Below are 24,308 nucleotides of genomic sequence, written 5' to 3'. Positions count from 1 at the left end.
CGGGGATTACGAAATGTCAAGTTCAAGGTTGAGGGGAAAAAAAGCAATAAAATGCTAAACAATGTGCAGCCATTCAGCACGTGATGACTTGATTTAAAAGTGAGACTGCAGGATAAACCAGGCCTCACTCAGTATTCAGGAAGTGTTTGGTGACATGTTGGAGGAGGTGAAGCCAGACGCCCTCAAGAGGTTTAAAACCTACTGAGAACTTTATTTTAAAAAAATAAAAATAAAACAAAATACCCCATCGGGTGCCTAGTTATTCAAACTCAACCATCTCATTTGCTGAAAATATGAAGTCTGCACTGTTTCATTCTCTTTCAGCTTTGATTGTGGAAAAACTGACATAATGGCAGTGATGCGGGTTTTACCCCGGTAAAGACGCAGCCACCTGGCTTTACATGTCTGGTTTGCATTTTGTATGCTCGAGTTATCTTTGACTAATATTAAACTTTGTGTGATCAGATCTGTGACAAATCAGCAAAAAAAAAAAAAAAAAAAAAATCAAAGAAATTCAGCAGCAGAGTAAACATGATTTCTTGTAAAGTTATAAAAAACACAAAAAAAACAAAAACAACATTTCCTTCGCCTTTGAGGTTTCAGCGCCTGATGTCGTCAAGCCTTTTATTTCCTCTTTGTTCTTGGTTTTTTGTCGTTTTCATTTCTTCTGCAAAGCTCCTTCTACATTAAAAACATCAACTTCTTACTTATTGCTGCCAATACACGGAGCAACTCTCAGTTACTCGCCCACTAATCAAATCCGCGATCAAATTGGCTGCTGACCAAACTTTCAAACTCCATTAAAAAGGCCTTTAATCTGTAAATTACCTCAAATGCTCCAAATGAAAGCCATTCAGTTTCATCTTGTAAGACCAGAAAACATTTTAATTTCGGAAGCGCTGCAACTGAAGCTGCACTTTAGCTTCTCTTGGCCTTTGAGGAGTCCTGGATTACTTTGTTTGTTTACTTTTCAAAAGCACAATCAGCTCATACGCAGTAGTTATTATGAACTCTGCAGCCGTTACGATCAGACGCCGGTGAACACACAGAATCAGACTTTCTGCATGAGCGCCGTCTGGTTTCACGCACTAGAAAGCACAAACCAACAACAACCAGTGCAACGTATCTGACTCTTTTCCTCTAAAGCAGCTCTGCCAGACGTTGCTTCTGTTTTTACATGCCGATCATGCCATTTTATTAAATACACCAGCAAAATACATTAAAATAGGCGCTACCTTTATGCAACTCAGTTTTCCGTGTCTAAACAGACGACTTGAAAAGGTTTAGAAGTTCCAAGAAATTTTTAAAAAAGTTTTTGATATCAGTTTTTGAATCTGATTTAACCAAAACCATTTTCAGTTGCATTTTCCCGACACGTACCTTGCATACACATGTTCTCCAATATGAACCAGTCCTCTGCAAAGACTTCTCTTTTTGGTTCCTTCTTTTAAGAAATGGCTCTTTATGTTATGCAATGTCATGACTAAGACCCCAAGTATCTTAAGATTTGATGTATTTACCCAATAACAAAAACCTTACAGTCATCATCACAGGTGAACTCTGTTACCTGATTGATTTTTTTTTTGTGCACTAATGAAGTGGTCACTCTGTATTTCAGCAACAGACTGTCTAAAACCAATCCTATTATCACCAAAACTGTACTAACCAGCAGGTGGTGTAAGTGTGGCCCTTATATCTGGAGCTCATGTTAAAAACAAAAAAAACAAACAAAATTAACATTAATTAAGGTTAAGACTTGCTAATATTAAAAAAAAAATAAAAAGGTAAGAAAGTGTAGCCACGAGGAGCCTCTTCATGAGACAAACAAAATGTGAGCAGTCAAACTTAACGCCTTTATAATCAGTCCTTCAGACACTGGTTAAAGAGTCTTTTTAAGTCCAGGAAACTTTAGGAGTTAAAGGCAGGATCAGAATGTGTGTGTTTGGGGGGAAAAGAGGGATTAAAGTTTTGTGTTTGTGGAAAACAAGACCAATGCATGGATAAAGAACCTAAAAGTGACTTTTTGCACATTTCTATTGCACTATTGTGTTTGTGTCTGGTGTTGCAGTCTTTGTTTTTTTGGTTTGCTATTTTTTGTATTTTTTGTATATTTTTTGTATATTGCACTTTATGTAGTCCTGTGTTGATTGTCTGTTATATTGTTTGTTGTACGTCATATTTAGCACCATGGTCTTGGAGGAATACTGTCTCATTTCATTTTGCACTGTACCGCTGCACATGGTTGGAATGACAATAAAACCACTTGACTAATTTTCAGTTTCAGATAGGATGGGAAATATCCACAGTCCTCACAGTGATGAAAAAAAAAAATCCTGAATGCAGATCCAGATCAAACGTCGACCCAATCATCACCTCTGGCACAATTTTCATTGTGCCAAAACTGAACTTTTTACAAAACCTCTTTGGCTGAGTTAACATCAGTGACAGCTGCACTGACTTCGCACAGCCTGCCTTCACAAACATGTAAACGCCTTTAATTACACTGTATGAGTTGAGCTTAAACCTGCGTCCCATTGCTGCATCCAGACTGGAAGCAGTGGGCTGCTCACGCATCGCTTTGAAGCTGGTGGCCGATCGCTTGCAACATTTCAGGCTCCAGCTAATTAGGCGATCCTCTAATGTATATACCACCAGGCCACATGTCGACTAATAGTGTTCTTCACTCTTATTGGTCTCTTCAGTTGCTCGCCTGGAAACTGAGAAAAGTTTCTCTCGCCCACTTTCTGTCACCAGCGGTTATCACTATGGTCACTTCTGGTCGCGTCCAGTGTGGACACAGCTTTGATTAAGAGAGGGTTTTTCATCATTTTTACTGAAGACGCTGACTAAACTCTGTTTTTAAGGTTACGTCCTAAAAAAACTACTTATTTTCATAGAATTTGTAAGAGAACTCTAAAGATGCTCATGGATCCAGATGAGTCTTTGTGTCTGGGTTAAGGCATTGGATCAGACAAGATAAGACCTCTACCTGCAGCATGAACCAGGTGTTATCACGGCGCTTTATTGAAAACACCCAGCTGATGCATAAGAGGTGACTTAGTTTGATATTTTTATGAGACTAATAAATGTGCAGAATATCTGGTCTGCCCTCTTGTGAGTCTTTGTACGCGCATCTACTTCATATTCAAAGCCATTTGTTGGAAAACACCAGCACAAATAAAGATTGTTTTGAGATTATGCTCTGCAGAAACAGTAAAGGAAGAAGCAACAGTCAACCTGACCAACAGAAACAGCAACAAGCGGCGCTGCACAGATATCAGAAGCATCGCTCAGCCTCCAGGATTTTTTTCCCCGAACGGCAAAGAGCCAAGAAAAATCCTGGGAGACAAAAACAGCCTGTGTGTGTGTGTGTGTGTGTGTGTGTGTGTGTGTGTGTGTGTGTGTGTGTGTGTGAGAGACACACAACAGAAAACTTAAAAACAGAAGCGAGCAGATGAGAAAGAAGAAGCGAGAGTACTTGAAATCACAGAGTGAGGGGTGGGGAGGACCTACAGGTGTGTAAGCACTCTGTGACGGTGGTGGCGTCAATCAGGTAGCCCTCACACAGACGACATGTGATGTGGGCGTTGATGTGACACAGCTTTATCTTCCTCGTCAGCATGTCGGGGTTCTGGAGGAGGAGACAAATTTAGCAGTTAGCCATCTTTCACGCTTTCGTCAGAACAGGGTTTTTAATCTTTTGATGCCTTTGAAGAAAAAGTTTTATAGCCTACTGCAGCTATTTAAGCCCTGCTGTTCCCTTCAATTTACCTCCTACCTGAGACAATCCAGGTGAATCACCAAATGCTGGCAGTAATGACTTCGAACTAACGACGAAATCGGCCGAGCCTTTAGCTGAGCATAGCGGCGCTCTCAGACAGGCTGGCAGAACAGGCTGCGGGGGGAGCTGCTCATCTGGTGATTCATGCTTTAACAGAGCTGCACGGGAGCTATGTTGAAAGCAGTGATTTGCTAAACAGGAGCTGAGTTTGCGTTGAGTAACAGCATGACTAACTGTGGTTTCACTCTGCGAGGGGCATCTTTAGGGAGTCGACCGTTCTCACAGAAACTCTGCTCGGGTGTTAACGGTCAACTCACCTGTCAGACCAGAAACTTCACTTAGTGGCTGCTAAAAATGTGACTTTAAATCCTTTTAGATCTGTTTAGATTAGTACAAATAAAATTACAAACAAGACAGATCTTACTGGAAAGTTGAAAATTATGTACTAAATAACTAGAGTTTCATCTTTTTTTAATAAATGCTTAAAATTAGGCTAGAAAATCTCAACTGTTCCTACTCCAGTTTAAATGTGTGTCCTCTGTTAAACTACTGTAATCTCCTACAGTTCAGAGCTCCTACAGTCGTCACATGCATAAAGCCTCAAACAGCTGTGTGCTACATGCACACTGCCCCCGCTCTCTCTCTCACACACACACACACACACACACACACACACACACACACACACACACACACACACACGTTCGTTTGCTTTGGGTGGAAACCTTAAGTTTACAGTTGACAGAGTGTCGCCTTGATAAACAGAACTGAGGCTCAATCAAAGATAAGGCGACAGGCAAAAATGGCTTTTATCTTTCCTTCTGATTAAATTTTTTTTTTTAAACTTAACTTCAGCCTATTTTGATTACATCAAGCAACACTGGTGACCCCATCTGATCAACTCCACCTGATAATCTTTTATGTAGCATTTGTGTGTCTGTCTGTAAATAGTATAGTATCACAATATTATTACTAGATATATTATATATTATTATTTTTTTTGCACTAACTTGTCTTGTAGCACCTTGGTTCCTGGAGGAACGTTGTTTCGCCTCACTGTGTATTTTTAAACTGTATATGGTTGAAGTGACAATAAAGTTGAACTTGAACTTGAACTTGAAAGGTTTAGAATGAATTCTGATTACACTTAGGTAGGTGTAGGTGTGTCGAATGGGGTCAATAAAATTTGGCTTACGTCCATTGTGGTCCTTAATGTCAACTTAATCATTTATTTATAATAAAAAAAAAGAAAAAAAAGACAAAAAGCCTTAAACTACAAAAAAAGAAGCACTCAGAGAGCTCGAATCTTTTCTAAATATTCATTTTGAGATTGAAGAGATTGAGATTTTAAGTCTTTATATGGTACTATCTATATGTTGACAAAACACCACACTTGTATAGGTCACTTTCATAGTTATAAGGCTTTTTGTGAATTTCTGATAAATAAATCATTAAGTTGACCTTGAATTTCATTTAGCTCTGTCTTGGTTTTGCTGCCTCCACGTGCAAACAGTGAGCAAAAGGCATATTCAAAATCCATTTTTATATTCTGGTGGTTCCGACACTGTGTGGCCTTCCTCCACGCCCTGCTTTAGTCAGTCTCATTCAGATCGAGACGGATGTACTGACTTAGTTACAACTGAATTACAGTGGGGAAAACTACCTGGAAAACTACCTGAAAAGCTTTATTTTTGTTTTTTAAAACTTGCTCTGATCTCCACTGTCACAGATCGTTTTTAGAAGAGGATGTCTGAGTGGCATCTTTCTCTTTTATGTGACTGGATCTAGCCCTTCAGCCTTGAAGAGTCACCCTGAGGAGACCCAACACTCTATACATGTTTTTATGGTTTAGTAAATTTACCATAAGGATCAAATGTAATTAATATGCAAAAGTTGCAATATTTCCTTCCTGACAGATAAATCAGAGACATAAAGGTTGACAACAGCAGACTGACTGCTGAGGCCAAATGATCAGATGTGCAACAACCAGTAAGGATACCTCAGATAATGGCCAGCTGCACTCAGTGAAGGAGACAGTGAGACAGCCAACATTCATTATTTAGAGGCTCAAAGCTGCTCAGAAATCCTTCCTGAGTGTCAGACCGATTCAAGAGTCTCCACACCAGGATGGAAAACAATCAAAAATGTTCCTCAAAACATCAGGTTTTCACACAAGTTTAGAGACATTTAAAGAGTTCGTAATGAACAGCACTTACTAATGATAGAAGAAGTTTGTGGTAAGATAATAAATAAAATATTTTTGATCAAAGGTAAATTTGAAACTTTATATTTTAGCTAGCATAATATTAAACTGAACATCTGTTATTTATAATTACTTCTGGGGGGGGAAAAATAAATAAGTAATAAACCAATTTTTCAGGCAGAAAAGCAGTTTGATGCAGAATCAAATGTTTAAGTTCATTACTAAATAATAAATATGATGCTAATTTATCCATTCAACTCTTTAGCTGCCTCCCAAAATGTGAACTTTTCAAGTAAAGCACTGAAAAAACACCACCGGAGTGAAACCTTTTCAGTTTCTTATTAGGCCGGAGGTTTCCAAATGTTGTGCAGTAGTTTGAACTACAGTTTTTCACAGGACTGGATAGTCAGATGAAGGCACATTTCTAGAGCTAACTGTAAATCTACTAAATAAACACCTGATTCAGGAGCTTGTTGAACCACTTTTAGCAGCAATACATTGAATTAATCATTTTCTTTATGATTTTATCAGTTTAACACATCACTGTGGAGGAATTTTGGCTCAATCGTTTTTCCAATGTTGCTTCATTTCAGTGAGGTTTGCATTCATGCGCAGCTCTCTGAATGTCCAACTACAGCAGCTCAGTCAGGCTGAGGTCTATTCTGTTGTAGATCTGCTGCTGTGCTTGGGATCATTGTTCTGTTATACGACCCATTTTGGGCTAAGCCTTAGCTTTCAAGCAAATGGAAGATGAGCTCACATTTGACTCTAGAATACTTTGGTACACACAGGAGTTCAAAGTTGACTCAATAACTGCAAGGTGCCCAAATCCTCAGCCCTCTCATCGTGCAGACGACTGGTGTGTCTTTGTGCTGATATGCTGTCTTTGGTTTTGTGCATCATGGACAAACGTCTCCACTTTGGTCCAGAAGTCTTGTAGTTTGTTCAAATTCAGCTTTGCAAACCTAAGCCGTACTGTCATTTTCTTTTTAGAGAGAAGAGGCTTTCCTTTCAGACCTTCAATACTTGTTCAGACTTTTTCCAATCGTACCGTCATCTGCTTCAACCTTTAGGAGGATACCAAGGCCTGTACAGTCTGAGATGTAGCTCTCCATTTTTTTCCTAGTTTCTCTGAGCAATGCACAGTCAGACCGTGGGGGGAAATTTGCTGGGACATCCGCTCATGGGAAGAATTTTGCGAGTTAATTTAACATGTGCTTTTGTTAAAGTAAATGGTAAATGGACTGGTTCTTATATAGCTCTCTATCTGAACGCTCAAAGCGCTTTACACAACTCGTTCATTCCCATTCACACAAGCACTTTTCTGCGTTTTTAGTGCTGTCTAACTAACATTCATACACACATTCACACTCTGATGGATGCATCGGAGAGCAACCTGGGGTTAGAGGTCACACTCGCTGACGATGAGTTAATCAAACTTATGTGTCTGCTGCTTGCCTATTAGCAGTAAAGCTGTACATTTTTTTAAACCATACTGCTGTATATAGCTCAAAGAAGAAATTATGATATTTTAATCAAATGAAGGCTATTTTCTGTAAACATGTCAATAAGCGTCCCTTGAAATTTTGGCTCATTCTTCGGTCTCCCTTGGACATAAAATGTTTGAAAACCACTCAAATGCTCAACAATTATTTCACCATTGTTATGAATCATAACACCAAAACAGAACGTTTTTAGAGGACAGTTAATATCACAGGTTATACATAAACAGAAACTGAAAAGATGAAAGGAAAAGATGCTTCCTGTTATTGTGAAAACATTCTAACTTCTTCAAGCACCGATAAACCTCACAGAGCGATTCTTACCCCTAATACCGCCATGCGTCAACTGTGGGTGGTGCAGCAGCCACGTCTCTTCCTGTGGTTGTGCGGCAGTCAGTGTTAGCTGCTCATCCTGAAGAGCCTCTTATCAAAGCCTACAAACACAGAAAGAAGCAGATTTAATATTGTAAATAATAAGTAATTATAGCAACAGGGCCTTGCTTTAATATCTGTGAATCAATTCACCTGATTTTGATGGCTTAAAAGATCATCAGTGTCTTATATATGAAAAAACTGTGAATAAAATATCAACCATCTACCAGCACGGCTGTGGTTCCTACAGGTCTCTAAATCTGCTGTCAGATTTTAAGCATCCGTCCTTCTGTTAACTTGAGCTGCTCTGCATAATCATAGAGCCAGAGTACCAGATATTTAACCTAATAATTATTTAGATTTTTAATTATTAAAATAACAGCTTTATATTTGGTTGTGTTTTACTGAAAAACCAAAGAAAGAAAGCCACCCACAGTCAAAACACTCTGGAAAACTACACATCTCAGTACCACCCACACGCCACAACGACTGCTCGGCCAGAGGGAACACACACACACACACACACACACACACACACACACACACACACACACACACACACACACAAAGCAGGATTGACTGAAACCCCGCTTTAGTTTAACATTGCACAGCGTTCGTGAACGTCACCGTCGTCCTCCACACAGGGAAAGCGGCCATGCTGCAGTGACTGGCTCTGCCGCCGCTGTGTGATTCATCACCTAATTGTAGGAGTCCAACCACACCAGTCACGATGGGCGAACACACACCACCCCTAACGCTCCTTCAAACACACACATACACACTCACAGCTTCAAAAGAAACTGCCTTCAACGGTGAGTCTGCCAGCCTTCCTCTGTCTGCTCATCAGACCATGAAATTAGCCCAGTTAGTCGACAGAGATGACATGCGGCGACGGTTGCTGAGGACACACACACACACACTGTATGGCGGCCTGTTACAGATCGGCAGCACGTCGATGAGATTCACACACATGTTACAGTCACATGACATCCAGCAACCTTTCTGTGATGTAATCTTTGATATTTCTTCAGACGTTGGGTTGAGTTCAGTTTCCAAAGCCTGAGATGACCCCCACCGGGAACACACATAAAAATAGCTTTAAAAAATAAAAAATACAAATAAAAATGAGCTTAAAAAGGAACCAGCATGAAACATCATTTTACCCTAGCCTCATCATTTGGCACAATATGTGGATGACTTTTAAATGTAAAAATCCACCAGCGCCTTGTGTATCTACTCCTGTGGTGGATGCTCAGACTTAATAGTTAGGTCAGTAGAGGTACCGATAAACTCTGTGAGCCAAAAGCTTAAACTTAAGACTGCTGTAAACACCATGTTCATGACATTTTGTTCTTCTTCTTTGTTCGTCTATTACGTCAGAGTGAAGATATCCTTTATATGGTTTTCTCAGAAAAATTGCTGCAGCTTCAAGTTCAAGGGCAGCCAATTAGGAGAATGATGGCTTAAAGGCAGGTGTGGGTTATAGTTATATTGGGACTCAACTATACTCTGTTGCAGACCCGAGGGCCTAGTAGTCCTTCCTGTAATACTATACATGCCTATAGAGACAGGCATGCAAACATCTGACGATGAAATTTGCATCCCACAGTCCCTACTGCTCCATGGATACGGAAATTATAATCCTGGCCTTGCCGGCACCAATTTATGAAGAGATATATATTAAGCAGAATTGAGTTCAGATTATTGGTGGAGCCCTAGTCCTAGTTTCTCATGCAGCCTCTGGGAAAATTAATTGCCCAACGCTGATTTAAAGGGATGCAGTAGGGAGCTAAAACAAATTGTTCAGCAGAAAGACTGACTGAGTGTCTCCATCATGCAACGTTATCAGATAAATGAGGCTCATTTGTCCCATTTTGAGTCCAATAATAAACACATAGGAATAAAACTCTCCTTGAGGCATGTCAGCTGCTTTGAAATACACATTTGTACACCTGAACTTTACATTTCAACATAAGAGACTCTCACTTTAATGTAATGTTATATAACATTACAGGCTTCCTGCCAGTTTTGAACCATCATGTTCCCAGAGGTGTTGGATGTAGTGTTGGTCATTTCTTCCACACAAGCCCGATAAAAACTGCTTCTTTGTAGCCGAATGCGCACTGCCGACACTTTCTAAAATTTGTCATTTCTTGCTTTACCTTAAGTGACTAATTAGGTATTTAAAACTTAACAATTATTGGCCCATAGCAGCTCTAGTATGCTGAAGCATCAAGACATAACTGATTAAAAACAGAAGAGGAAGTGTCCACAAACTTCTGGCACTGCAGCGTGCATGTGAGATTAGTTTGCAACCTCTAAACAAAACAATTACAAACCTGTAGCAAAGTCAGTCTTCCACATCGTATTGGAAGAACACGCATCTGTATTCTTTATGAACACGCTGTTCTGAGATCACGTCTTTATTTGGACAGCATAGGGGAAAAAATACCTTCAGGCTGTCAGAGCTTTGCTTTGAAATCATATTTGACCATCTATGTCTGTCTGTGGGATGGAATAGAGATGAAATATACAGTATATATAAAGCGTACCACAAAACAAACCACAACTGAGCTCAGCTCAGTTCAGTGCCAACTTGAGGCCGCTGCATTCAGGGTCATTTAAGGATACCAGCTATTTAAAAGCTGCAGAAAGCAGCACAAAAGGCACAGCGCTTCTACCATTATATTAGAGACACTTCCACCATTGTCAACTATCAGATAAAAGCAGCATCCTGGAGGACAAGTGGGTAAGACACACAGCTTTTAATTGCAACTACCATTATCAAATTCATGAAAGGTCTCTGATGCATTTCAGTCTCCTCTGTGTCTCAGCTCATTTCCTGCCCGTCTCACCTGTCAGCAGCAGAGGTGGGAATCACAGTGACTTACAATCTGATACCATCATTTCACATTGCCCGCTGAATTATGCATTTATTCACCGCGTCATTGTTTCAGTGTGTGCACCAGTGGTGTTCGGTTTGAACGAAGCATCAGCTTTATTAATTAGTGCCACACTACAGGCATCTGGCAACACAGTAACAACCTGATACCAGGGGTAATTTGGTGAGCTGTAGGTCACATTGGGCGATACACATATGTTACACCCTGGAGAGGTCGCCAGTCCATTTAGTACTCAGAGCAACAACTGCTCACCCCTGAAGCCAATTTAAAGTCACCAGTTAGGCTAATGTCTTGGACTTGGGAGGAGGCCAGAGTACCTGGAGAGAACCCACACAGGCACAAGGAGAATATGCAAAGAAATAGAAAGGTTCTACCCAGCCAGCAGGTATAATGTGATTCTCCTAAATTATTTGCAATATAGTTTCATTTCAGCTTTCCTGCATCTCAGTTTCACTCCAATGTGTCCTCACACATAAATCTCACGTGGAGTGAATCTGACTGGTGAAGTGAAATAATCAAAAAAATCAAGCTGACATTACCACATTAAGATTACTGCAAGCACAATACAGCATTGTGCTTGCAATGCTTCCCGACAAGGGTTATGAGCAAATCTGCTGGGCTCCACGGGGTCTTAGTGACAAAAATGTTGTCATCAGGTAGTGAAAGTAGGATTCTGTGCATGCCTGCCAGGTTTTACTGACCGCTACAGCGTACCAACCATGGCAGTCCTCAAAGAAGTATAGCAGGAATAACTGGTCTGAGTCCACAACAAACTATAGGCCCTGTTTTACAACAACCCTAAAGTGAGAGCAAGAAACACCAACACAGAAAGACTCACTATGACCACAGTTTGTGTTTAAATTTAATGAATAAATAAATATACATACCAAGAAAAGCTGTTGGTATCAGAGGTGTGAAATGCCTCCTAATTGCCAACTCTTTGCTGTTGGCTTCCTTCATCACTATACTCCTTTTAGCTTTATTTAGGCATAAACAGGTGGATATGAGCCAAATATCTGCGGTGTATCCCTAAATGATGCTCTGAAAGCTTTTCCTGACTGCTTGACATTCAACCCTTAACCTGTATTGAAAAAGAACAAACTTCACTTAGTTTTTCTTCACCCTCATTATTCTGAAGTCATGAAGTAGTGATTCAGAGCGGTAATCTGTTCATAGTGTAGAAAGTCTGCTTCAACACATTCACAGTAGATATAAACACAAATAATAACAGCTTCCTTTTTGCCAGGAGAAAAGTAAATAACTTTTTCTGTCCGTCATATTGAAAGGCTTATGTGCACATTATATTTGCTAGAATCACAAAGAGCCATACGATATCCCACTTTTAGGTAAAACAATACAGCAACAGAGGCTAACCAGGGGGAAATTGTTCCTTTGGCAGCATTTTATCTACAAACTTCATTTCCTGAAGTCTGTAATTGTTCTTGTGATTTGCCACATCAAAGTTCCTGCTGCCTTTTCACAAAGAGATGTGAAAATAACTTCCAATATTGCACTTTTTGCTCTTACCCACTTTTATTTTCTCCTGCTGTCAGTCAAACGACCCCACATGCAATTTGCAAGAGGCTGCGGTGCACAGATGTCTCAGCCCAGCAACAAAAAGTGCTTCACCAGACAAGACTAGGTACACCGTTTAAGACTTCAAATGTTTTGGCACTTTAAATTTAACACATCAGGGCTCAAAAAGTTGTCTATTTTATAAATGTATTGGCTCATACAGCATCTCAGAATACTAAAAATGAAAATCTCTTACACCAATCGCCCAATCTGGTTCTGCCTGAGGTTTCTTCCTCTCAAAAGGGAATTTTTCCTTCCCGCTATTACTAAAGTGCTTGCTCATAGGGGTCATATAATTGTTGGGTTTTTCCTCTCTATGTATTATTGTAGGGTCTACCTTACAATATAAAGAACCTTGAGGCAACTGTTTTTGTGATTTGGCGCTGTATAAATAAAACTGAATAGAATAGATCTATTAGAATTCAGTACCACGTGATGCACGCCCCATGACGTCATTTGTATGGGACACAAACAAAACACAACAATGGAGGTGGTATAGCTGCTGCTCGGTGCACGGCTTTTTGTCAGACTCGGCGACCATAATGTTGGTTTTTGTGGAACTGGCCAAATTCAAATATGACAGTATTGATTTTTCATGAAGGAGTCGCCCTTATGACTCATCAATTGGTGGCATGCAATCTGCTGGTGTCACTTTTTCAGATCACCTCAGATTGCTTGGAACCCCGTCTGAGTAGGTATTAAAAAGTACCCGGTACCAGGTGCTACCACCTGATGGAAAACCCTAAAACTAAAAGTACTCGTGGAAAAGGCCTGTTTGTCTAATTTATTTTAAAAACAGTTAAAAAACATCAATCAAAGAAACATCAATCACATCTGAGAAAGTTCATCTTTAAAAAACAAAAAAATGACTGAAACAACTAAAATGACAGATGATAGTTAGTCTAAATCTTTCTTTATGTAGAAATCACTTCTGTTACTTAAAGAAACTCTGATACTGAGTAAGAACGTGAGATGAAAGTAAAAGTAGCAAATTATGTGGCTCCGTTCCCACTCTTATTTTCTTTTTGGAGTGATTCACGGTGAGACCATCAACATCATCACAGCCTCCCACTCAAACCTGTCCAACAGAAACTTTTTGCCACAAGAAACTCACATTCACGCCAACGGCGCTCTCCTGAAACCAGTCGCTCTGGTTTTTCATTAGCCACAGAAACGACCACATGAGGCTGATCACAGCACTGTTTCTCCCCCTTGAAAACAGACGTCAAGGCAACAGTTTTAATTTGTGCTGGCGATATTCATCTATAGCTTAAATAAAAAGGTATTGTTGCGATGAAGGCATCTTCGTATGTTCACTTCCAGTCTTTATCAGAGATCAATTTTAAATGATCTCTGATGATAAATCTCAAACATGTAAGAACATCTCCTGTGAGGAGGCGCCACAAACAAAGATTTATTCAAAGAAAGACCACACTCCCAGAGGTCTTTACACTGCAAGGTAAACCTACCCTGAGGGACAGCGAAGCTGAAGGGGAGGCAAGGAGAGCGTTATGAGACAAAGGAGAAAAATGAGGTGAAAGACTTTGAGCCTGTCTGAAAAGCATGTTTAGCTCACCACAGAGACATTACTGTCAAAATATAGTTTCATCGCCTATAATTCATGTCAAAACATATTTTTTAAAGCTCCTTAAATTTAAATTTGTTCCTCTAGGCAAAATACAGTCAATTCAAAACATTTCAGGGAGTCATTTCATATCTTTGGAGCTGTTGTGTAACAGCTTGTAAGCAAAGCCAGCTGCCTCAAAGGGGCAGAAATAGCAATGCAGGTGAAATTTCAGTGTGCCGACTTTCGGTGAAGGTCAGAGGTTTTTTTTTTGACCCTCTTGACCCTTGAGAGAAACAAACTGAGCCGACCAAATGACATTTCACTGCAGCAGGTTACTTGTTACAGTCTGCCAAGTGCCACCTTTATGTCATGTGGTGAATGAATAATTTGAGCAGAGTCAGGAGGAAGACGACCATCATAAATGATCCAAACTAAACATGTTTTTAGAACGATTTCAAAAATATACACAGATATATGGAACGATTTTCTTGTTTGCATTCATTCACTTTAGTGATATTACTGTTGCCAGGCATTATAAATCATGTGCAACTCTTTCCTAAAAACCCAGACTCACTCACACTATTCAAAAAGATGCAAGTAGATTAAGTCAGGCTCTTAAAGGTTGCCTGGAGCTTTTGTTTCTAGATCACCTGCCTGCTTTAGCTTTTGTTTGGCTTCAGCTCTCCATCCTTCTCCCTGTGGAGAAGCACTCATGTCGCTCGGGTTGCACCATGAGACATCTCGCAGTGGACTTGTGCCCTTGTGAGATGGGTTTTGCAGTCAAAAACACCCACTAGTCAATTCCTAAGGTAATAAAAGCAAGTTCCAAGATTTTAACCTTACATCTAAACCTGAGCAGAAACCACTGCAGACGCTTAAAGGGGGGGGGCGGGGGGGTGATAAGAGAAAGTTTGAGAGTTAAAAATCTTCCATTTTGGACAAATTGAAGGCGATTACTTGATGCTCTAGACAGACAAGAAAATAGTGCATTACAATAACTTAAGTGGGAAGAGATGAAGACATGATGGGCATCGCCAGTTCACTCTTTGAGACAACTGTCTGCAATTTTGCAATTGCAATTTTTATTTATTTATTTTTTTTAAATTGTAAAAAATGAGAGCAGGTCAGATTTAATGTGAGCATCAATGATAATCAGGCACACTGCTATTTACTATCTAACCATTAACTAACCATTATCCAGTTTGGGTTTACAGAACGGTACAGCAGAATGTCGTCGACATACAGATCATAAGAAATGGTTTTAAAACTCATAGTGTGACCTACTGGGAGACTATTCAATAAAATAATAAGTAAAATTAATAAATAAGTAACAAGGCACTTAAACCACATCTTTGTGGAAACCTGCATAGCGATACAGCCAACATCTGGCCAAAAACTACCCAAAAGCCAGGAATTAAGCGAACCACTCCAAACACACCAGAACAACAGGACAGATAGGTCGGTCAAGTGGTTGCTAGGCCCATTAAGGCCTTGATGATTTCAGTGGCTGCATGAAAATAATGTGAAGAGGGGATTAGCAGTGAAAATAGAACTTTTAGCAAAGAAAGGGGTATTTCTTTCCTTTGACAGCATTATTTTGGACATTAAAATGTGTTTACTACCAGCAAATCTTCAATTCTTACTCAGTAAAAGTAACAAATCAGATCTGACCATCAAATTAAAAGAGTCAAAGGTTGAGAAATATTTTTCCTGCTACTTTTGAACAACCTCTAGACCACAGAGAAAAGCTGTGTTATGACACAGCATTTCAAATTCGAGTGGCGTTGGTTGTGACCACAATGACAATGGGTGATCCTCAGTCTACTGCTGCATCGCTGTTTCCAAAAGCTTAGTGTAATATCTGCAGAGGGTTTCAGAAACAACACACCAACTGCTCATGTGGAACCAGGTAATAAGGGGAACAATTTTCTTTCAGAATGCAAACCATGACTCTAAATACTTCGATGAATTTTCTGAGTGGGACAAAGACAATTCCCAAACACTACAGCAAATGGTCGGGGGGGAAAGATAAGCTAGGTTTTCTAAGGCAAGTAAAGAAACAAAACAAACAAAACAAAGCTCATCTAAATAAAAAAGAGAAAGAAAAGGAAAGAAAAAAGAGAGATCTAGGCACCAGTGAAGTGTGGGGCTGTCTGCATGGCAACTATTGGACAAGTTACAGAAAGCCACAGAAAGCCCAACAACCAACAGTCCCCAAGTGAAAAACCCAAAAGACTCAGAGAGATCATGCAGCGGGCATGCAGTAAAATCTACGAAAAATCTCATGATTTTACTTCCTCCAGATATTTCTTGTCCAACAAAAGCTCTTTTTATGTCATCCTGGATTCAACTGAACTAAGCAGCAAGTTAGTTTGAGCTTCAGGGAGGTCTTCTAGGGAAAGGGGTGCACTTGATCCGAGTAGTAATAAAAAGTTAAAAGGATAATCATTTCATCCCGATTATTTTGTTTTCAAGATTACTGGAAGCGAAAAATCATAACTGAAAATAAAATCTGATTAATCACCCAGCCCAGCTGATGAGTATTAGTGGATGCAGTTTTAAAACCAGTTGCTCTGGACAGATGGGATAAACTAGTTGCTTCAATAAGGTAATTAATAATCATCGCTGCAAACTTGATGAATCTATTTGACTTTAATGGCTTTCCTTAACAAAGTCACTAGTAAAAAATGTAATTTTATCCCCTCTTTGGGATAAATCATTGTTTTCTTATCTACACACACGGATTTTTTTTTTGTTGCTGTCGTTGTTGTCGTTGTTTTAAATTGCAACAAGACATTTCTTCCTCCCCACAGCAGCTTTACAGCTTCCAGCGCACTCATTGATTTTGAGCCACTATTATAATGCAATTCACACTCAGCAATGCAGCCAAGACTTAAGATTAACAACGTTTGCAGTCAATCATGAGCCGAACAACTGGCTCAGTAGCTGATAAGTACACAGAGAGACACACACACTCTCTCACACACACTCTGGGATCACAAAGAGCCCCTGTTGGCCTGCCTGTGGGTATTGGAGTGTTTGGCCTCGGTATAAATTGGCCGCCAGCTGGAGCGACGGACACTGAAGGCCTGCATCAGTGGACGGAGCCAGGAGGAGAGGCCTCTGCTTGTTGTGGAAGCTCGGGCCTCATTTCAATACACACACATAGACACAAACACATACACAGAGACTAAAATCCACACAAACTACACAAAAATGGAAAAGCACTCTTGCCTGAGTATTCACACACTTGCACACACATCCACCGTCACACACACACTTATTGTCTCCTCTTAATTCTGTTTGATGGCCCTCAATCCTCCAGCCAGTACTCAGTGCCTGGGGAAATCAGTCAGACAATAGACGGGATCCAAAGAGAAGCAGACTGCAGCAGGCCAGGAGGCTGTATGGGCTGCCAGGAAGCAGCAACACTTGAATAATTGAGCTCTGAGTTGAGGTTGTGAGGGCCAGCGGTGGAGTTATTGAAGCTAATATGCAATTTGCCCCACAGGTCAGACACAAAACAGAACAGATCCTAAGAACAGAAATAGCTGGAGCTCGAGTAATCCAAAACAGTTACTGAAAGTTTTAGAAATTTTACGTTTATGCTTTTAAAGATGCGGTTGTTCTGAATTTCCTAAGCACAGAGAAGATCCTTCCTTTTTACTTCAGACTGGAAAGAGCGAGGAGTGAGATGTGGGGGGCTGAGTACACTAAGTCTTTCCCAGAGGCAACGTGGAAAAGAAACCGATATTCACATGTCTGATCGCGGTTACAGCATCCCACTTCTTTTAAGCAGGTCTGGCACAATCATTCACTTTGCCATGGAGAGAATATTTCTCACCTTGCTTTCTAAAATGTTCCTGGACACTACCTACACACCAACTTGAATTAACTTATATCTAATGAATATTGATCAAACTGGCGATTATCTCATGAGTAAAAAAAACAAAAACAAAAACAAAAAACTAACAGAAAGATACTTAGTATGGGTTTTACTGCAACATTACACATTTCTACTTTCCTTTTTAACACTGGAAAAGCTAATAGTGGAGTAACTTCAAAAGAATCTCCTTTATAAATGACATAAACAATTCACATTATTAAAAGAGCTGCAAATTATTACGCAGCCCTACTGATCCAGATCTCCTAGTTGCAGCTGTAGAAATTATTAACTACCATAACTAAAACAGCTCTGTTAGCCTTTCACATGCAGATCAGTTCTGCTCAACTGAAAACAAGTCAGCATTTTGTGAAATCTGGCAACCTTTTACCGAGATTAATTTAATGAAAACATTAAAACGAGACTAATTACTAAATTAATTGTTTTTGGGAAACAAAATTCATAACTTGTGCTAAAAAAAAAGCCCTTTTGTCGTATGGTTTACAAATTGTGTGGGGTTCTACATGAAGCCATCTTCAAAATAAACATTTCAATCTGATCTTTTTTTCTGGGCCATCTTTGACTTTAGAAACCAGTTTTTAACCAAAGTTGGGGTGTCTGTCTGGGAAACCAATGAACTGTATATAAACGATGGACTTTCCAGGTCTGAAAAACAAAACCAATTTAAAAGTATGTTAAATTTGCATGCTCTTTATTGACCAGCAGGGGGTAACTACTCGGGAAGCAAAAATAGGTCTGACAGGATTGAAGTATGTGGGAAAATCAGCTCCGTTTTCTGTGGCCTCTGTAAATACTGGTGAGTTTGTCCTAGTTTGTCGTTAGTCTTACTGAATAAACCATGTTCTTTTAAAAAAATAAAAATAAAAAAAATAAAAAATTGTGATCTTCAATCGATAGCTAACCGAGACAATAGCTAGCCGAGGCGATAGCAGCAAACTCCCCGCACATCGTTTTCACCCCACCCCAACCCCCGTGGTCTTTCGCTACTCAGGTTAAACATGATATATAAGTCACTTAGATAATTTAATGTTATTGTTTGGCTTTTTTCAGTGTTTTACTTGTTCGTGAGTAAATCTGTTTGGCTGAGATTAAAGTTATAGTTTTCACACAGCCGAATAAACGCCAAACAGAGAACTGATTAAACAGAAGTGTGAGATGATCGGGAATTTATGTCCTGTTATATTTTAGATAGAAAGGAGCAGACAGCTGAGTTTATTAAACTCCACTGAGACAGCGGTGATGCAAAACTGAAGGCTAGACTGTCCAATTTCACAGCCGCTCACTTCCAGCCTACCCGACCTTTGGAGGACCTGGCCCACGTAGACCGCGAAGGCCGGGTCTTCAGGAGGATGCAGCCTATGAATTTGTACACCCCTATTCTTGTTCTTGTTAGGTTTCTGCAATGATGCAAAACATCCTTTTGTTTTTTTCTTAAAAAACAAAACAAAACAAAAACCTCCTTTGCTTGAGGAACTGTCTGAGAAGGTCAGAGTGATACAGCTATTGATCGTAGGACCTGATGCTTTCAGCTGAGAGGGCAAGCGAAACAATCGGTAAGCCAAACATAGAGCTCCTCTGTACTTACACGAAGGACCTCACATGGTTTCTGCAAAATTCAATATCAGGGAGAGACAAACCACCCAAAAATCTGTGTCAGGGCATGCTTTGGAAAAGATTTAGATGGAGTAGTTTCATGTGTGGAGATAAACAACTATTTCTTGTGTGGACTCACAGTATTTTAATGGCATGCAACAGTTATAATTGGGATCCTAGAATGAGAAATAAGTAGATTACAGTAGCAGCATTAACTGGACTGGTGGTTGGGTTTTTTTATGACTCTAGCTCCATTGGAAGAAGAAAGACCAATGACTAAGGGTTTGCACAAACCAAAGTATACTAATGCCCCTGCAGGGAGCTTCTGAAGAATGTTTAAACGATTTAACTTTGCCAAATGGGTTCATTATCTAGCTTCTTGAAGTAATCAAACACACGCGCTACTGAGGAGCATGCAGTGATCCCGCTGTGCAGACAGAGACACAGACACTGGCCTACATAAGGAGACTATTTCAAAGAGTAAACAGTCTTAATATCCAGAGGCTGAGGACACACAGGCCACCCCGGCGGCACCGAGACAAAACAGATAAGCTTCAAGTGAGGCTTTAGAAATCATGCTTTCCACTCCCTGCTTCTCTCTGTCCCATTTGCTTAGAAAAAAAATATAGTTCTTGTGTTTACATCATCTTACATCAGCTAATGTCAAGAGAATTACCTGTTCAGTTGGGTTATTTAAGATGCTGACTTTAATTATGGATGTTCCTGGCACATAATTTACTATGCGTTTAAAGAGGTGGGGGGGCGATGTGATTATCAAGTAATCTAAAAGTCAAAATGAAACAGAATTTAGTCTATAAGGACGACGTTAAACACTGTGCAAACCTAGCACCTGACCTTTAAGCGCATTCTTTAAAATCATATTTTAAATTACGCCAAAATGTGCAGCCACGCATATTTGCCGACATAATGCGCACAGCGACTAATATTAGCAGTCCTAGCAGCAGGTTCAGATCCACAGCAGTGATCTGCCAGTGCACTCTCTCAGAATCATCATGCACTCGCATGTATTTATGCTTTTTCCCCAAAAAGTCTTAAGTTTGCAAACTGTTGCTCTCTTTATCTCTCTGAGTTTCTGTACTGGATTATCATGAAATATCATTAAAATTGTCGAAAATTGTCGTGCACACGATCGTGCGTTGGTGTGATTTTGCTTATGCATCAAAAAAACAGTGGTACACACTGTAGGATATGATATCCAACTCTGCGCATGGTGAGCATAAAAACACCATAAAACTCGATGTAGACTTCTGCTGGAAATCTAGATCCTAACTGGCATAGTAACTGGAAATTCATCCCTACACTGCAACCTTCCACGTCATTCGAGTTGTTGTGGTATGTGTCGACGAGATGTGTTGCTACATTACTCCAGAGGTGGAACGGATGGGTTGCTTATTTGCACGGCTGTCTCCTTCCTTGTTTGAATCTTCCTGTCAGGGGCAGCCATCGTCTTTCAGCAGCTAGCTGCTGGTCTGGTGTTACAGTGGCTTGCAAAGATTTTTCTTTGCAAGATCTTATTGGAATTCCACGTGAAAAACCAACACAAAGTGGTGTACACGTGAGAAGTGGAACGAAAATCAGACATGATTCCAAACATTTTTTACAAATAAATAACTGCAAAGTGGAGTGTGCGTAATTATTCAGCCCCCTGAGTCAATACTTTGTAGAACCACCTTTTGCTGCAATTACAGCTGCCAGTCTTTTAGGGTCTGTCTCTACCAGCTTTGCACATCTAGAGACTGAAATTCTTGCCCATTCTTTGCAAAACAGCTCCAGCTCAGTCAGATTAGATGGACAGCGTTTGTGAACAGCAGTTTTCAGATCTTGCCACAGATTCTCGATTGGATTTAGATCTGGACTTTGACTGGGCCAGTCTAACACATGGATATGTTTTGTTTTAAACCGTTCCATTGTTGCCCTGGCTTTATGTTTAGGGTCGTTGTCCTGCTGGAAGGTGAACCTCTGCCCCAGTCTCAAGTCTTTTGCAGACTCCAAGAGGTTTTCTTCCAAGATTGCCCTGTATTTGGCTCCATCCATCTTCCCATCAACTCTGACCAGCTTCCCTGTCCCTGCTGAAGAGAAGCACCCCCAGAGCCTGATGCTGCCACCACCATATTTGACAGTGGGGATGGTGTGTTCAGAGAGATGTGCAGTGTTAGTTTTCCACCACACATAGCGTTTTGCATTTTGGCCAAAAAGTTCCATTTTGGTCTCATCTGACCAGAGCACCTTCTTCCACATGTTTGCTGTGTCCCCCACATGGCTTATGGCAAACTGTAAATGGGACTTCTTATGGTTTTCTGTTAACAATGGCTTTCTTCTTGCCACTCTTCCATAAAGGCCAACTTTGTGCAGTGCACGACTAATAGTTGTCCTATGGACAGATTCCCCCACCTGAGCTGTAGATCTCTGCAGCTCGTCCAGAGTCACCATGGGCCTCTTGGCTGCATTTCTGATCAGCACTCTCCTTGTTCGGCCTGTGAGTTTAGGTGGACGGCCTTGTCTTGGTAGGTTTACAGTTGTGCCATACTCCTTCCATTTCTGAATGATGGCTTGAGCAGTGCTATGTGGGATGTTCAAGGCTTGGGAAATCTTTTTGTAGCCTAAGCCTGCTTTAAATGTCTCAATAACTTTATCCCTGACCTGTCTGGTGTGTTCTTTGGACTTCATGGTGTTGTTGCTCCCAATATTCTCTTAGACAACCTCTGAGGCCGTCACAGAGCAGCTGTATTTGTACTGACATTAGATTACACACAGGTGCATGCTATTTAGTCATTAGCACTCTATGGGTAACTGACTGCCACACTCTTTGTGGCTGTAATGTGACAAAATGTGGGAAAGTTCAAGAGGGCCGAATACTTTTGCAAGCCACTGTATAAACATCACAGAACCAAAGCAGCAAGAACTGATAGGGACTAGCTGACAATTATTTGTACCTTTAATATAACCAAATCTCTGGAGACCACTGATTTTAGATGCAATGCACACTTTACACACCGAATAAAGAAATATCACATGACTGAGGTTCCTTAACATGCACAGCTACAATATTGGCAAATAGTTTGTGCGCACTGTTGACACAGACCAAAGCAGATCAAAAGCATTGCAGTTTACATTCATCAGATGGTCAGAAACATGACTATAAATGACTGTTTTTTTCTAGCTTAATAATCTAATTCATTAAAAGTCAGGCGTGCCTCGAGGCTATATCAATAAAAATATGCATTTCTTTTCATGTGCACATGTAAGATAATTAAGACTTTCTCCAGTGGTTCACAATAGCAAACTGTTGCTCATTAGACTTCACCACACTGTTAAGCCCTAGATAACAGCAGAGCTCTGCATCAACCACACCTTTTGGCTGAAACCATTCTTGGCTGCAAACACTGATAACCTCTGCTGAACTTCTGCACTGTGGTTTGAGACTGAAGACAGAGGTCTAAGTTTCTGGCTGTGAGAAACTTTTACTCCAAGAAATCCTGAAGATCAACAAAGTCATAAATACAACTAATGAGGTAAATCAAAGGACAGCAGCTAGAGCAGCTGTTTAAAAAAAAAGTACATAAATATTTTCTATTCATATAAAGTATTCAATAAAAAGCGCTCAGTGCAGCTCAATTTTCCTCAAGTACAAGAGCATAACAGGCTTAATGAACTCAGATGTCAGATAACATTGTACTTGTCTTGTGATGAATTGTAGCAAAAATATGAAAATCCGATATGCAGCAATATCTTCCAAAAAGCCGGAAAACATCAATGACTTTAAGACAAAAATCCATAATTGTCCTCTTGACAGCCAATTGTGAGGAGTGGATTAATTAGAAAGGTTATTAGGAGAATGAGTGTGCATGAGAAATACACACTGGTATAACAGTGCGACCTTAGCTACATGCTGTGAAGTAGCTCGTCTCTCTCTCAGATACTCATCCTGAGGACTGCCAGCAGCCAACTAAACATTTTGGGGTTTGTGGGGGGTTGGCAAAAAAAATATGACCAAATATACAGCTGCAAGGATTCAGCTCTCTTGCATTTAAGATGAACATCTCTGAATTTTATGTTTCGATAAAATGTACAAAACGATTCTGTTTGCCTGTCTTCGCTTGACTTTTCTGAATAAAAATAACTTATATCCATCCATGTTCTGCATCTGGCACACTCAAACCTCCCTTGCAAATTCTTTGTTGGGATAGAGAGAGAGGTTTCCAAAGTAGCTGAGATATATAATCTTTCTAGTGTGACCCGGGGCCCCTGAAGGGCTAAACATGCCCTAATCAACTCACAAAAGAGGCATCCTATTCAAATGCCTGAACCACCTCAGTAGGTCATTCTGTTGCAGGAGAACAGCAGCTCTACTCTGAGTCATTCCTGGATGGCTGGGCACAGACACCCTTCACAGGAAGCTCGTTTCCATTGCTTGTATCCACAATTTTCTTTTTCACCTTCTGCACTGTTCCACCTGTCAATCTTCCTTGACTCATGAAAAATGAAGCGGTGCTTGAACTTTTCTACTTGACCCAAAAACTCATCCCAAACCCAGAGCAGGCAATTCAGCCTTTTCTAGCTGACAGCTATGACCTCAGAATTGGAAGTGCCAATTCTCACAGCTTTTTAACTGTAAATAATATATAATTATAAGTTACGTATGGTTATCGTACGCAAGAAAATTACATCCACATTAAGATGCAAATTGCACACTTAACGCTGGGTGGCTTAGACTGCCTCTAATGTACGAAAAGGAGTAGGTTCTGCTAATTGCAGCAGCTCCGACTCGAGCCGTGCAGACAAAGAGAGGAAGCACTTATAGCTGGAGCCTCTTACAGACAAGTTTGAGGCAGGAGATGATCATTTTCAATGCATGACAAGAAGCTGGGAGAAGGAAAGAAGTGATAT

General features: G+C 40.3%; 1 protein-coding gene across 3 annotated transcripts in view; it reads right to left on the bottom strand.

Annotated features, from left to right (window-relative positions):
• pcgf3 (polycomb group ring finger 3) overlaps nt 1–24,308 on the bottom strand; it is a 74,253-nt gene that overhangs the window by 28,507 nt on the left and 21,438 nt on the right. For 2 of the 3 annotated variants that reach the window (XM_082507539.1, XM_082507540.1), the window contains exons 2-3: nt 7,811–7,920; nt 3,514–3,631 (exon numbers count right to left, since the gene is read on the bottom strand). In XM_082507539.1, the coding sequence (XP_082363665.1) occupies nt 3,514–3,631; nt 7,811–7,825 (133 nt within the window). In that variant the 5' untranslated portion in view covers nt 7,826–7,920. Of the gene's footprint in view, nt 1–1,380; nt 1,453–3,513; nt 3,632–7,810; nt 7,921–24,308 lie in introns of those variants that run through there. The other variant, XM_082507541.1, reaches the window with a different exon arrangement.

This window comes from Aulonocara stuartgranti (genome assembly GCF_965226115.1).
Source record: "Aulonocara stuartgranti genome assembly, chromosome: 2".
NCBI lineage: Eukaryota > Metazoa > Chordata > Actinopteri > Cichliformes > Cichlidae > Aulonocara > Aulonocara stuartgranti.
This window is presented reverse-complemented; position numbering and strand designations above follow the sequence as displayed.